We start from the raw sequence: 16,219 nt of genomic DNA, 5'->3' as shown, positions 1-16,219 counted from the left end.
GTCTGTGCATGCTTAAAACAAAAGTATAACAAAAGCATTTTTCATAAATCACGGTTACTTCTGGGTTTTTTTTTATGTGGAGGTATGTAAAACCATACGGTTAGCTCAGTTGTTTTAGAGAGCTAGTGTGTGGATCTAATGGACACCAGCAGTTCTATTCAAACCACAATCTGCCTGAAGTAACCTTGAGGCCTGTCCCCTCACGCTGTCCTCCAGTGCAACAATGACAGTGCTTTGCCCCTGGCTCGGTAAACAAACACAGCCAAGGACCCTCCTGCAGGCTTAAGGAGATGTAAAATAACACTCACACAAAGCTGACTTTTTTTAAAAAAAAGCACTGATGGACTTGCTTTCACAGTAATTAAATGCTGAAGGGGTGCCCCAGCAATGACCCCACGACACCTACAGTTAATGAATGAATGAGCAGACCATGAGTGGATTTTTAAACATGCTTGTTTGAACAAATGCAATGCAGCATCTGTGCTATTTAACTACACCGCAATGTGAGCAGGATGCAAATAGACAGGAGAGAGAGAAAGCAAACATACTGACAGAGAGGCAGCACAGAGACAAATCCGTTTCATAACCGACTGCAGGTGTCTGATGGCCATGCAGCTCCTGATAGATACTGTTCCCTTCCTGAGAGAATGTCCTTCTGCTGCTGCTACCCCTCTTTGCCCAGCCAGGATCAGAGTCCAGCCTCTCCTTCAGGAATACCGGTGGCTCCCTCTCCCTGGTACACTGCAGATTGCTGCAGCATCAGACCCCATCCCCCAACAATCTAGCCCCTCTTCAAAACTGGGAGGTCACAGTTTGCAGAATATCGCCAACAGCTCAGCAACCAGGTAGCCTTCGCTTTGCTCCAAGTGACAGCATTCAATGCTCCGAGATGTCAAGCAACTCTGTACGTAAATAAAACAGCAGGGAGCTGTGCAGGTTACAGTCAGATTCGAACAAGCTTGCTGACAGGATGTGTAGTCTCTCTCTGAATTAGTATCCTTTTTAGATCAGCCATCCCAGATTAGGCAATTATTTCTTTAGTTTGACCACAGCTTAATTCTTCTCACTGGACGATATGTTCCTGCTGTCCCCTCCCGCAGGTTCTGAATGTTTCAGGTATATTGCCTGAAAGCCTCCTGGCATGTGTTGTTTTTCTCTCCACTGGGGGAGATGAAGCCAGCCATCTCGGTGTGATTTCTCCTGACTGACCCACCTCTGCCACTGCAACTGGCAAGGTCCAGCAGCAAAGTCAAAACTCAGCAACAAGCAACATCCTGTTGACACTGGCACTGAAGTTAACTGAGCTCTGTTACAGCATTTGATGAGGGTGGAAGAGCTTTGGAATCAAATACCTTTGCCTGTTCATCTAACAAAAAATGGAGGCTAAGTTTTCTCACTAATGCTGCACGGTGGCTCAGTGGTTAGCACTGCTGCCTCACAGTGCCAGGGACCTGGGTTCGATTCCAGCCTCAGCTGTGTGGAGTTTGCACATTCTCCCCGTGTCTGCGTGGGTTTCCTCCGGGTGCTCCGGTTTCCTCCCACAGAACAAAGATGTACAGGTTAGGTCAATTGCCCATAGTGTTCAGGGATGTACAGGTGGGGTGCATCAGTCAGGGGTAAATGTAAGGGAATGGGTCCGGTTGGGTTACTCTTCAGAGGGTCGGTGTGGACTTGTTGGGCCAAAGGGCCTGTTTCCACAATGGAGAGATTCCATGAGATGGTGGCACCAGCAAATCAGGGAGTGTTCAATAGACAATAGGTGCAGGAGTAGGCCATTCAGCCCTTCGAGCCTGCACCGCCATTCAACATGATCATGGCTGATCATTCCTAATCAGTATCCTGTTCCTGCCTTATCTCCATAACCCTTGATTCCAGTATCTTTGAGAGCTCTATTCAAGTCTTTCTTAAATGAATCCAGAGACTGGGCCTCCACTGCCCTCTGGGGCAGAGCATTCCACACAGCCACCACTCTCTGTGTGAAGATGTTTCTCCTCATCTCTGTCCCAGGCACCTGGGCCTAGCCGTTCCAGTCTGGCCAATTCCTCCCTCCTTTCCTCACCCTTTTCATCTTTTTTCCTTTTTCTTTGTCGTTGTCTTCCTGCTGAGGCACATTGTGGAGGAGGGCAGCCGAGTGGGACTCATCATGAGGCAGTGGCTGCCTCACCTGGCAGCAGAGACAGGAACTCCTGGTTATGGTAGGCCTGGAGCCAGGGACTCCTAGCAGCAGGACAAGTGTGGGCCCAGCACGGGTCCTGACATCGGAGACTATGTGGGCTCAGTGACGGAGAGATAGCACCTGAAGAATGACGACTCCAATGTTGGTGCGTCCAGCGCAGGTGGTGGCGAGGTAATAGCGGAGGGGTGACAGCACAGGACTCACAGCAGAGCTGGCGGAATGAGGATGGTCTTTCCTTCAGCTATATCATTTGTTCTTTTTATTCTCAAGCTGTTCAAAATGGTGCAGGATTGTGGCGACAATTGAAGTTTTTCACTGTATTTTACTGTATTATTCGCTGTAAAATACAAGTGTCAATAAATCATTCATAAAAAGTTGCAGGAAGTTGGAAAATGAGGGAAGGAAGCCTCAAAGGCAATCACCAACTTAAAGAACTGAACAATAATTTCCTCACTAAAGCATCCATTGTAAAATCCCTACAGCAGAGATGGAGGCCATTCAGTTCATCAAGTCTACAGTGACCTTCCCAAGAACAATCCATCCTATCTCTGTAACCCTGCATATCCCATAGCTAACTCACCTAGTCTGCACATCACTGAACAGTATGGGGCAATTTCACATGGCTAATACACTGAACCTGCAGTGGGAGGAAACCGGAGCCCCGAGGAAACCCACACAGACAGAGCGAGAACATGCAAACTCCACACAGACAGTCGCTCTAGGCTGGAATCAAACCCAGGTCCCTGCCGCTGTGAGTTAGCAGTGCTAACCATGAGTCAACATACCACCTATTAGCTCTACTCACCTTCATGTGCTCCCTTCAAACATGGCATCAGATTCCCCTTTTCAAAATTTATTGTCACCTGTATCTTGCTCCAAAACCCAGTGAAAAGTGTTGTATTGTGTCACCATTCTGCGGCGCCATCATAAAACACAGAAAAATAAATCAAAACATTGAATTTGTTAAGTGCTCCATTGTGGGCCATGGCTACGTGGCCTGGCATTCAGTCCCCTTTGCCACCCCCGCTGAAATGAACATTGCCACTCTTCAACGCCATCTCGCCTCCACCAACACCACTATGAATCCTCACTGGACCTCGCCAGTGCACACCATCGATGTCACCGGGTACTACACCAGCCCAAACTCACCTCTGCCTCCATGAATCTGCACTGTACGCGTTTGTCCTGATAACTGCAAAATGAAAAGCTTCAGCAAGATGTCTCTCTTTTCACCAATGTTCAAATTCTGTATGACGAGGTGACTGATGGTATTGAGTTTGTAACTGGAGAGATAAAGAGAGTGAATTGGGCACAGTACTGATCAAGTAAAAGCATTTGCTTTCAAAGCAATGTGCGGATATTAAGACACATTCACCACCTGAGAAACATGTCGTTGGGTTTTGACAAATTTCTGAAATATTTGTGCAATTCAGGTGTGAAACTGCTCGTGGCTGTAACACAAAAATGGGAATGAGATATTGCTGAGCGCAGATGGTTCATAGCGAGAGTGCCAACCTTCACTGCCACACATTTGCTGTTCTGAATGCTTGGCAGCTATTGTTAGACGCAAACTGGTCTTGTTCCTTTTTTAAAAATGTTGTTTAATAGTTCCAGAATTAGGAAATAACAGCTGCCTCTGCTCAGTTCATTTGCTTTCATCGTTAATCATCATAACACTGATTATTTTTCTTTACACCCTCATGCAAAGTGGATGACACTGGCAAGACTGGCATTAGTTGCCCAACCTTGAACTGTCTAGGGCTACCTCAGAGAGTATTTAATAGACACGCACAGTGCTGTGGAGCTGGAGCAACATGTAGACCAGGCCAGGTAAGGATGGCAGGTTTCCCTCAAGGGCATCAGTGAACCCAATGGGATAGTCAGTGTTACTGGGATTAGCTTCCAATTCCAGAATTATCAATTGAATTTAAAATTCACCAGCTGCCTTACTGGATTTAAACCTATGTCCACGTTGTATTAGCTTGGACTTCTGAATGACTGGTCCAGCAATCTGATCACATACCATCTTCACAGCAAAGTTTCATATCAAACTTTCGGATTCTATTTGACAAGGAATGAATCGAGTGTCACGTGTTTCACAATTGCACATGAGAACTGGAGAGGGCCATTCAGCCCCTCAATTTTATTCCACATTAAGTCAAGGCTGGTGTGTGTCTCGGTTGCCTTTATCTAACCCTGAATAAATACACACAACATTCTCCTGAATTACCTACTTCCAGAGACACCAATTGTTTTAGATCTTTCAGAGGAATCTTTGACAACATCTTTGTTGCCAGATGAATGCAAAAACAAATTTTGAGAAGAACACTAGGAACTCTTAGAATCACAGAACTATGGCTTTACATTATTCAAGTTAGTCAAAAAATTTGACTCTGTAAATTTGTGGATTGTGCTCCAGGGATTTAGATGTCAGGAAAGCTTTATCACTTCCATCCAAGTGTTTCATGATGATCTGACTGCAACTACCTTGAGTGGGAGATTTGAAGTTGTCCCTGTTAAAATCCAAAACTGGTGTCAAGCCAGGCTGACTGATAACTCCTACACTATTTATAATCTAATTGATAGTGGTTATTCACCTCAACAAAGATCACTTGCCGTCTGTTGTGAGTATTAAATACCATGCATCCAAACTCCCTGGGAAGACTATCAGTTCATTTCAGGAATTAGTCCAATAAATATTCTTTGAACTTGAGATGTTTCTTCAATCACTCTTTCAAAAGGCTAAATAAGTTTCACCTTCATCTCAATGGAAAGGCTTTCATTTCAGGAAGGGGGGTGATCAGCTGAGCAGCTTGTTCTTAGCAAGCTTTCTTCCAACTCACCTCACTCTTGAGAGGCTTCCCTCAAATTGAACCAAATAAAAGATACACCTGTCCAAGCCAGTCACTGCTCAAAACCAGTCCCAGAAACAGTTTACAGTCAAGCTAGCAGTTATCATCAGTCATGTGGTTCACAGAGAGCCTTATTCAAAAACAAAACTCAAGTCTACAGTGAACTTTCAATGGTAAAGACAAAATTGTTTCCACAAAACTTGAAATAAATACCATCCTTCAAAACCCAAGCCCTCCAAACAATATTAAACATAAATCAGCTTTGTAACAATGTTAGCAACCACTTATAAGTTACATTGATATGCTAAACATTGTTCCAGAGACTTTGAGGAGGATAGACTTTCAGTCTCACCCCTAAGAGATCCTAAGCTACTTTTCCCACAAGTCTGAATGGCATTACATAGTGGATATCCATATTAAGAGCCATATATGGATAATCACTCTGCTCTGCAGTGAGACTATAATTGTGTATCAGCAATACAAAAGTGTGCTGGAGATATCTACTTTCGCCACATCCTCTATATTTATCACAGGATGACACAAATGCTTGTGTTCTTGAGTTTTGAGAAGATTTGTAGCTCAAGTTGAGGTTCTGGATGGATGTAGGTTTGCTTGCTGAGCTGAAAGGTTCGTTTTCAGACGTATCATCATCATACTAGGTAACATCATCAGTGAGCCTCCAGATGAAGCATTGGTGGTATGGCGCGCTTTCTATTTGTGTGTTTAGGTTTCCTTGGGTTGGTGATGTCATCTCCTGTGGTGACATCATTTCCTGTTCTTTTTCTCAGGGGGTGGTAAATGGGTTCCAAGCTGTGTTCTTCCTGAAGCCAGCTTCACAACATTCAGATGTGGAAATGTTGTTTATCATTGTCTAGAAGCAGAGGGCCTAATCTCAGAATAAGGTTTTACCCATTTAGAACAGAGATTAGGAGGGATAATATTTTATACTTCTGTATTACTGACTGTTTCAGAGTTACGGGAAAAGACAGGAAAGTAGAGTTGGAAATTAGCCATGCTCTGATTGAATGGTGGAGTAACCCAATGGACTGATTCTCTTCCTATGTCTTACAGACTTATGATCCATCTCCAATCTATCATTATAACTAACTCCACCCACACTGTGCTACCTACACCCGCAGCATCAGCTCCACGACATTATTATGAGATAGTTCCAGGATTGTAACCCTTTTGACAAAGCTTTTCTCTTCCCTTCACAATCATTGATTATACATTCTCAAATGAATTACTTAGGTCATGTCTTTTTAAAACATTTCCCGTGCATTTTGCCCTCATCATTTTGATTTCAGATAGTCAACATGGTTTTGTCAAGGGCAGGTCGTGTCTCACAAACCTCATTGAGTTTTTTGAGAAGGTAACCAAGCATGTAGTTGAGGGTAGGGCAGTTGATGTGGTATACGTGGACAATAGAGGAGTAGGCCATTCTGCTCTTCGAGCCTGCACCACCATTCAATATGATCATGGCTGATCGTCCTTAATCAGTATCCTGTTCCTGCCTTATCTCCATAACCCTTGATTCCACAATCCTTGAGAGCTCTATCCAACTCTTTCTTAAATGAATCCAGAGACTGGGCCTCCACTGCCTTCTGGGGCAGAGCATTCCACACAGCCACCACTCTCTGGGTGAAGAAGTTTCCCCTCATCTCTGTCCTAAATGGTTTACTCCATACTTTTAAGCTGTGTCCTCTGGTTCGGCACTCATCCATCAGTGGAAACATGTTTCCTGCCTCCAGAGTGTCCAATCCTTTAATAATCTTATATGTCTCAATCAGATCCCCTCTCAGTCTTCTAAACTCAAGGGTATACAAGCCCAATCACTCCAGTCTTTCAGCGTAAGGTAGTCCCGCCATTCCAGGAATTGACTTCGTAAAGCCTTTGATAAGGTTCCACATGGCAGGCTGATGGAAAAAAATGAGGAGGCATGGAATTGAGGGCGATTTAGCAGTTTGGATTAGAAACTGGTTTTCTGAAAGAAGGCAGCGAGTGGTGGTTGATGGAAAATATTCAGTCTGGAGTCCAGTTACTAGTTGTGTGCCACAAGGATCTGTTTTGGGACCACTGCTGTTTGTCATTTTTATAAATGACTTTGACGCAGGCACAGGTGGATGGATTTGTAAATTTACAGACGACACTAAAGTCGGTGGAGTAGTGGACAGTTTGGAAGAATGTTACAGGTTGCAGGGGGACTTGGATAAACTGCAGAATTGGGCTGAGAGGTGACAAATGGAGTTCAATGCAGCTAAATGTGAGGTGATGCACTTTGGGAAGAATAACAGGAAGGTAGAGTACTGGGTCAATGGAAAGATTCTTGGTAGTGTGGATGTGCAGAGGGATTTGAGTCCATGTGCATAGATCTCTGAAAGTTGCCACCCAGGTGGATAGTGCTGTTAGGAAGGCATGCAGTGTGTGAGGTTCCATTCGTAGAGGGATTGAGTTCCGGAACTGCAATATCATGCTGCAACTGTACAAACGCTGGTGTGGCCACACTTGGAGTATTATGTCCAGTTCTGGTCACCCCATTACAGGAAGGATGTGGAAGCATTGGAAAAGGTGCAGTTGCCTGGTCTGGAGGGAAGGTCTTATGAGGAAAGGCTGAGAGATTTGGGTCCGTTCTCATTGGAAAGAAGAAGGCTAAGGGGACATTTGATAGAGACGTACAAAATGATCAGAGGATTAGATAGGGTAGACAGTGAAAGAATTTTTCCTAGGATGATGACATCAGGTTGTACGAGAGGGCAGAACTACAAATTGAGGGGTGATAGATTTAAGACAGATGTCAGAGGCAGGTTCTTTACGCAGAGAGTGATAAAGGCGTGGAATGCCCTACCTGCTAATGTAGTCAACTCAGCCACATTAGGGAGATTTAAACAATCCTTAGATAAGCACATTGATGATTTTGGGATAGTGTAGGGGGACGAGCTGAGAATAGTTCACAGCTCGGCGCAACATTGAGGGCCGAAGGGCCTGTTCTGCGCTGTATTGTTCCATGTTCTATCTCTCCCATTCTTTTAATTCATCTGCAGCATAATATAGGTAAGAAAAATCTATAACAAGGTATAGAAACACTTGACATAAAATTGGTGAACTTTCTTTTTCAACACTGGCTTCTATTATGTCAAAGATACAAATTGTCCAGCAGCATGACCACATGCCTTGGATGGGTAGTACTTGTTGAAGGATCTTGCATTAATATAAATGCAGAAATGTGTGAGGAATTTAGATAGTTTCTTCTTCTCTATCAATAGATTTTCCCAGGGTAGGGGAGTCCAAAACTAGAAGACATAGGTTTAAGATAAGAGGGAAAATTGGCCTATTCAGTCACATCATCCTTTTCCAACACCACTCCACATTGTCCAGCTAAGTGGAACTGCTCTCACCTAATCCCATTCTTATTTATTAAATTGTCGCCCAAAGAATTACCTGCAACGGCTTCTATTTTTGCTCGTTACCTCTCGTGTCTCTCAAGATATGGCCCCTGCTTCTTTCCTATTTCTGCCTCTCACAGAGATCATCGGTAAACATAATGTCAGATTCCACCTGCAGGCTGACAATATCCAACTCAACCTCACAACCAGCTCTCCTAATCTCTCCAGCTATGACTCCACCTTCTGCAATCCAGTACTGAATGTTTTCAAGAAGACATTCGTGAGAGTGAAGTCATTGTGTTTGGTCCCCATCACAAACTCCACTCCCCAGTTTTTTTTTATTCATTTTCGGGATGAGGGTGTCACAGGCTAGGCTGGCATTTTTTTTGCCCATCCCTAATGATGGGCTTTGCTGTGGGTCTGGAGTCACATGTAGGCCAGATCAGGTAAGGATGGCAGTTTCCTTCCCTAAAGGACATCAGTGAACCAGATGGGTTTTTCTTGACAATACAATCATGATTACCATTAGACTCTTAATTCCAAATATTTGTTGAATTCAAATGCTTTCATATGTTGTGGTGATATTAAAACCCGTGCCCTCAGACCATTACCTGGGTCAACAGTCCAGCAATAACACCACTATTTCACCTGGGCCACTGCCTGAAGCTGAACTATATTGTTTTCATCTTCTGTGTCACTTTTGATGTTGAGATTAGCTTTCAAACTAGGTATCCAAAGCATCAGCAAGACTGTTGTACTTGCACCTCTGAAGCATCGTTTGACTCTGGCCTCTTCTCAGCTCACCTCCTGCTGAAGCCTACTTCTGTGCCTTTGTTACCTCTAAATTTGACTGTCATTTTCCAATGCAGTCCTGGCCTGTCTCTCAACTCCTAAAATTAAGCCCATCCAAAACTCTGTGGCCTGTGTCCTGGGCAAAGTCTCAATCACTCAACATCCCTGTGCTCACTGACCTGAATTGAGTTCAGCAATGTTTCATTTGTAAACACTCACGCCTGTTTACAGATCCCCTCATGGCTTCACCATTCCTGATTTTTGTAATTCCTCAAACCTCAGTTTTGCTAAATTTAAGCTGTCCTTTCCATTCTAACCTTTTGGGAATCTCCTCCCATCGTTGATGGCTGTGTCTTCAGTTCCCTAAGCTCTGGAATATACTCTCTAAACCGTTCAAGAACTCTCCTTTCCTCTAACACCCTTCTTAAAACCTATTTTTTTAATTAAACTTTATTGTCAACTTTCTTAATTTCTCCTTATGTCGCTTGGTGTCAAAATCTGTTTGGTCATGCCCTTGTGTGATATCTTGGAATGTTTTAGCCCATAAAAGGCATGATTTAAATGAACTGCTGCTGATATATAAAGTCAGCCAGTGGGAGATGTTCAAACAACAGCTTACCCTTTTGTTCCCATCTCTACAATTTGACATTCATTTGAAAGGTTATTCATAGAAAGATCCTGGCATATATCTACAGAATATGCATTCAACAGACCCACCAGGAGAGGGAGCAAGAAATCCATTAACACCATAACACATCAAAACCTTCACTATTATACTGTGACTCGTACCCATCCCTCAATCTGTCCATCTGAGCAACTTTCCAAAGAGACAAGGAGAAATTTGTAGGCCCATTCATTCTCTCTAATGAGTTGAAGTGAGCTAAGGATATTGGTTAATTGTTTTATAATCTGAAACCCCCACCCTAAATTCCCACTGTGAGAAACAAAGCTCACTCACTTCAATAATTTCAGTCCGAGACAAGATCTGAATCAGTAGTGTCATTTATTTTACTCTTGCAAGAGGGTGTCCACAAGGCAGGACACACACACACTGAATTCAACTAGTACACAACATTTATGTAATTTGGTTCCTATTCTCTCCTCCCATTGCCCCTCCTCTGTTTACACCCCCCACCTCTCTAAGACCGGCGCCCATTACTCTTGTTCATCTCTTGCCTTATCCGGCCTTGTCTGTGACAAAATGCTTATTTCTGGCCTCACAAGGCCGTTTGACCACATCCTGCTGTGGGCCATTGTTAGGTATATCCTCCCTTACTTGTTATGACCTTATGACCTCATGACTTCTTGATTGTGGTTTGTTCTTGTTTTTGCAGAAGCGGGAAACAGATGCTTATAACAAGCGTATCTAGCTTAACCCCCTCCCCTCACAGCACCTTATCTATTTGTCTGTAACATTCTTTACAGACACATTTCAGCTAATACAAAAGCAATTATGTATTTCCTTCACATAGTTTCCATTCTTGTTGACTCAGCTCTTGGCTGAAACAATTATACACTGGTGCGCGTTCATTTACCTTGCATAAGTAAATATGATTGCAGAAGTAACACTACTTTACCTATATCCCACACCACCAGTGTCCATTTCTAACAGGGAGGTTTGCAGAGCAAATAACTGACCAGGTTCCCACTTAAATTAGATTAGATTAGATTCCCGACACTATGAAAACAGGCCCTTCGGCCCAACACATCCACACCGACCCTCCGAAGAATAACCTCACCCAGACCCATACCCCTACATTTACTCCCGTGTAATGTACCTAAAACTATGGGCAACTTAGCGTGGCCAATTCACCTGACATGCACATCTTTGGACTGTGGGAGGCACCTGGAGGAAACCTACGCAGACATGGGGAGAATGTGCAAACTCCATGGAGTCATAGGGTTGTACAGCATGGAAACAGACCTTTCAGTCCAACTTGTTCACGCCGACTAGATATCCCAACCCAACGTGGTCGCACCTGCGAGCACCTGGCTCACACCCTCCCAACCTTTCCTATTCGTATACCCATCCAAATTCTTTTCAAAATGTTGCAATTGTACCAGCCTCACCACTTCCTCTGGCAACTCATTCGATACATGTACCACCCTCTGCATGAAAACATTGCCCCTTAGGTCTCTTGTATATCTTTCTCCTCTCACCCTAAACCTATGCCTTCTAGTTCTGGACTCCTTACACCAGGCAAAAAGACCTTGTCTATTTATCCTATCCATGCCTATCATGATTTTATAAACTCCTTTAAGGTCACCCCTCAGCCTCCAATGCTCCAGAGAGAACAGCCCTGGCAACATCCTTGTAAATCTTTTCTGAACCCTTTCAAGTTTGGCAATATCTTTCCGATAGGAAGGAGACCAGAATTGCACACAATATTCCAAAAGTGGCCAAATCCTCTAACAGCGTGGCACTCCCTCAGTACAGACTCTCCAACAGTGTACAACCACAACATGACCTCCCAACTCCTGTACTCAATACTCTGACCAATAAAGGAAAGCATACCAAACGCCTTTTTCACTATCCTATCTACCTGAGACTCCACTTTCAAGGAGCTATGAACCTGCACTCCAAGGTCTCTCTGTTCAGCAACAACTCCCTAGGACCCGACCATTAAGTGTATAAGTCCTGTTAAGATTTGCTTTCCCATAATGCAGCACCTCGCATCTATTTAAATTAAACTCCATCTGCCACTTCTCAGCCCACTGGCCCATCTGATCAAGATCCCGTTGTAATCGGAGGTAACCCTCTTCGCTGTCCACCACACCTCCAATTTTGGTGTCATCTGCAAACTTACTAACAATACCTCTTATGTTCGCATCCAAATCATTTATGTAAATGACGAAAAGTAGAGTACCCAGCACCAATCCTTGTGGCACTCCACTGGTCACAGGCCTCCAGTCAGAAAAACAACCCTCCACCACCACCCTCTGTCATCTACCTCTGAGCCAGTTCTGTATCCAAATGGTTAGTTCTCTCTGTATTCTGGGAGATCTAACGTTGCTAACCAGTCTCCCATGGGGAACCTTGTCGAAGGAGAAAGTGAGGTCTGCAGATGCTGGAGATCAGAGCTGGAAATGTGTTGCTGGAAAAGCGCAGCAGGTCAGGCAGCATCCAGGGAACAGGAGAATCGACGTTTCGGGCATAAGCCCTTCTTCAGGAACTTTGTCGGAGGCCTTACTGAAGTCTGTATAGATCACGTCTACCGCTCTGCCCTCATCAATCCTCTTTGTTACTTCTTCAAAAAACTGAATCAAGTTTATGAGACATGATTTACTACGCACAAAGCCATGTTGACTGTCCCTAATCAGTCCTTGCCTTTCCAAATTGTCCCTCAGGATTCCCTTCAACAACTTGCCCACCACCGACGTCAGGCTCACTGGTCTATAGCTCGCTAGCTTGTCCTTACCACCCTTCTTAAACAGTGGCACCACGTTAGCCAATCTCCAGTCTTACGGCACCTCACCTGTGACTATCGATGATACAAATATCTCAGCAAGAGGCCCAGCAATCACTTCTCTAGCTTCCCACAGAGTTCTAGGGTACACCTGATCAGGTCCTGGTGATTTATCCACATTTATGTGTTTCAAGACATCCAGCACTTCCTCCTCTGTAATATGGACATTTTTCAAGATGGCACCATCTATTTCCTTACATTCTATATCTTCCCTGTCCTTCTCCCCAGTAAATACTGATGCAAAATACTCATTTAGTATCTCCCCCATCTCCTGCGGCTCCACAAATAGGCGCCTTGCTGATCTTTGAGGGGCCTTATTCTCTCTCTGGTTACCCTTTTGTCCTTAATGTATTTGTAAATACACTTTGGATTCTCCTTAACTCTATTGCCAAAGCTATTTCATGTCCCCATTTTGCCCTTCTGATTTTCCTCTTAAGTATACTCCTATTGCCTTTATACTCTTCGCTTGATCTATCCTGTCTATACCTGACATATGCTTCCTTCTTTTTCTTAACCAAACCCTCAATTTCTTTAGTCATCCACCATTCCCTATACCTAACAGCCTTACCTTTCACCCTGACAGGAATATACTAACTCTGAACTCTCATCATCTCATTCCTGAAGGCGTCCCATTTACCAGGCATCCCTTTACCTGCGGACATCTGCCCCCACTCAGCTTTTGAAAGTTCTTGCCTAATACCGTCAAAATTGGCCTTTCTCCAATTTCAACTAATAGATCTGGTCTATCCTTTTTTATCACTACTTTAAAACGAATAGAATTATGGTCGCTGGCCCCAAAGTGCTCCCCCACTGACACCTCAGTCACCTGCCCTGCCTTTTTTCACAAGAGTAGGTCAGGTTTTGCACCTTCTCTAGTAGGTACATCCACATACTGAATCAGAAAATTTTCTTGTACACATTTAACAAATGTTGTAAACCCTTAACACTATGGCAGTCCCAGTCTATGCTTGAAAAGTTAAAATCCCCTACCATAATGACCCAATTATTCTTATAGATAACTGAGATCTCCTTACGAATTTGTTTCTCAATTTTCCTTTGACTATTAGGGGGTCTATAATACAATCCCAATAAGGTGATCATCCCTTTCTTATTTCTTAGTTCCACCCAAATAACTTCCCTGGATGTATTTCTGGGAATACCCTCCCTCAGTACAGCTGTAATGCTATCTCTTATCAAAATCACCACTAGCCTTCCTTTCTTGCCTCCCTTTCTGTCCTTCCTGTAGCATTTGTAACCTGGAACATTAAGCTGCCAATCCTGTCCATGTTTCTGTAACTGCTACACTATCCCAGTCCCATGTTCCTCACCATGCCCAGAGTTTATCTGCCTTCCCTGTTAGGCCTCTTGCATTGAAATAAATGTAGTCTAATTTATCAGTCTTACCTTGTTCTCTGCTTTGTTCCTGCCTGTCCTGACTGTTTGACTCGCTTCTGTTCTCAACTGTACCAGTCTCAGATTGATCTCTTGCCTCACAATCTCCCTGGGTCCCACGCGCACCGCACCCCCACACACCCTACCTTACTAGTTTAAATCCCCCCAAGCAACTCTAGCAAATCTCCCTGCTAGTATATTAGTCCCCTTCCAATTTAAGTGCAATCCGTCCTTCTTGTACAGGGCATTTCTACCTCAAAAGAGTTTCCAATGATCCAAAAATGTGAATCCTTCTCCCATACACCAGCTCCTCAGCCATGCATTCATCTGCTCTAGCCTACTATTCCTGCCCTCACTAGCTTGTAGCACTGGGAATAACATTTAAACATGTTAATGAGATGGTGTGTCTCAATTGGATTTAATGGCTCTGAGGAATATTAGAAAGGTAGGGTCAATCAGGTGCCTTTCCAGAACTGCTTGTGGTCCAAGCTAATCTATCTTCTTCCTTTGATCTTTTTCCCACCATTGTCCACCATCCCCAAGCTCGAAATCCCCTTTTTCACTTCTAATAAAAACTCACCCCTGTCACGAGCGGACTGACATCCCAAAACACTGTTGCCCGCTGACCAATGACGGCACCTCCTGCTGGCCCTCCCAACTGCTCAACTCTCTCCTCTCCACTTACTGGCTGCAAACTAGAAACACAGGCCTTCCCATCAGACTGCCTGCCAAACCTTAAAACCTGGCCTGCTGTCGACCGAGAAACGGAGGGAAAAAAAACTCAAAAGAGATTCAGCTGTTAAACTCACCGGGAGCTCCATATTCAGTGGTGTTTCTAAAGCACTAGGTCAACCCCATTCCCCTCCCCCATTCCTGTGTCCCTGTAAAGGTGAATTATTTCGGTTGAAGGCTTACTGTGTCCCACTTGAGTTCATAAAAATAAAAATTGATGTCTGCATGAGGTTAGCTGTCAACTGGTGATGAACAGCACAATCTTCAGCACAACCTGCTAGATATTCTGGGGATGGGATATGCTCTTATCTCACTGCTCAATTATAAATGTGATTATGTTAAATATATGAATTATAAGTGGGGACAATATACAAAACATACATTATTAATGAAATATGAGTTCCATATACAGATGTTCATGTGTAAATAACAATAACTTAAATTAAGAATACATTTAAAGTAGTGAAACATTCAAATATACTCAGCAGAATTGTTAGCAATAAAACATTTTTTGTCATTTTTGACATTAAGCCATAAAAGGAGGCAAGAAGATTGTGAAGCCAAAGCTTGAACAAAGAGGAGGGTTTTACAGAGCATTTTAAAAGAGAGAGAGAGAGAGGTGAATTGAGAATGAGGGGATTCCAGAGCATCGAGTCAAGGCAGTTGAAGAAATAATCACCACCACGTGCAAAGATTATAACTGAGGATGCACAGGAGGCCAGAACTGGAGGAGCGCAGAGATCGCAGAGGCTGCTAAGTCTGGGGCAGATTACAGGGAGAGTGTGAAGAGGGGCTGAGGGCATGGAAGGATTTGAAAACAAAAGTGAGGATGATAAAATTGAGACATTTTCACAAGAGTAGCAGTAAAGGTGAGCAAGCACAGGGATGATCAGTGAGTGGAATTCAGAGCAAGGTATACCATCCATTTGTCACTTCAAAGTTCTGTTGTCCGAGCTGCCTCTTATCTTCCACTCAACATGAACATATGGTCATCCAAAAAAAAACACCTCATTTATCTGTTTAAAATATCTTACAATGTTTATGTGCATCTCTTGTGATACATAACTAAGATATAAAGGGGAAATTAAATGACAAACCAATCAAACTGGGAGAGTATGCACTATATCGATACATGGGGAATAATAACCCCCACTAAATGTATTTAGAACAGGGACATGAGAAATGGAGTGAGTGTTCAGTTCGCCACCTTTCACTCAGCCCCGAGCTCACCACCATAACACAGAGCATCAGCAAAGGTTAAAACCACATTGGTAAAAGTTCCATTGTCTCTGCTAATAAACAGCCCTAGCCAATATAGGCACATGAGTACAGCACATGAATACAAAAGATAAGGCTGATGCATCACCGCAATCTTCAGTCAGAAGGGCCAAGTAGACGATCTATCTTGACCTCCTCTAACAGTCC

The 16,219-nt window shown here is 43.6% G+C and overlaps 1 protein-coding gene across 7 annotated transcripts in view; it reads right to left on the bottom strand.

Moving 5' to 3' along the window:
- LOC122565170 (ankycorbin-like) overlaps window positions 1–16,219 on the bottom strand; it is a 121,856-nt gene that overhangs the window by 80,242 nt on the left and 25,395 nt on the right. For 3 of the 7 annotated variants that reach the window (XM_043720872.2, XM_087976245.1, XM_087976246.1), the window contains exon 1: window positions 549–978. The exons of 2 other annotated variants lie outside the window; for them this stretch is intronic. In XM_043720872.2, the coding sequence (XP_043576807.1) occupies window positions 549–611 (63 nt within the window). In that variant the 5' untranslated portion in view covers window positions 612–978. Of the gene's footprint in view, window positions 1–548; window positions 979–3,325; window positions 3,425–16,219 lie in introns of those variants that run through there. 2 more of the 7 variants (XM_043720873.2, XM_087976247.1) reach the window with 1 other exon arrangement.

Source organism: Chiloscyllium plagiosum, unplaced genomic scaffold (assembly GCF_037043375.1).
Source record: "Chiloscyllium plagiosum isolate Xiang-an unplaced genomic scaffold, Cpla_swu_hap1 HiC_scaffold_28, whole genome shotgun sequence".
NCBI lineage: Eukaryota > Metazoa > Chordata > Chondrichthyes > Orectolobiformes > Hemiscylliidae > Chiloscyllium > Chiloscyllium plagiosum.
This window is presented reverse-complemented; position numbering and strand designations above follow the sequence as displayed.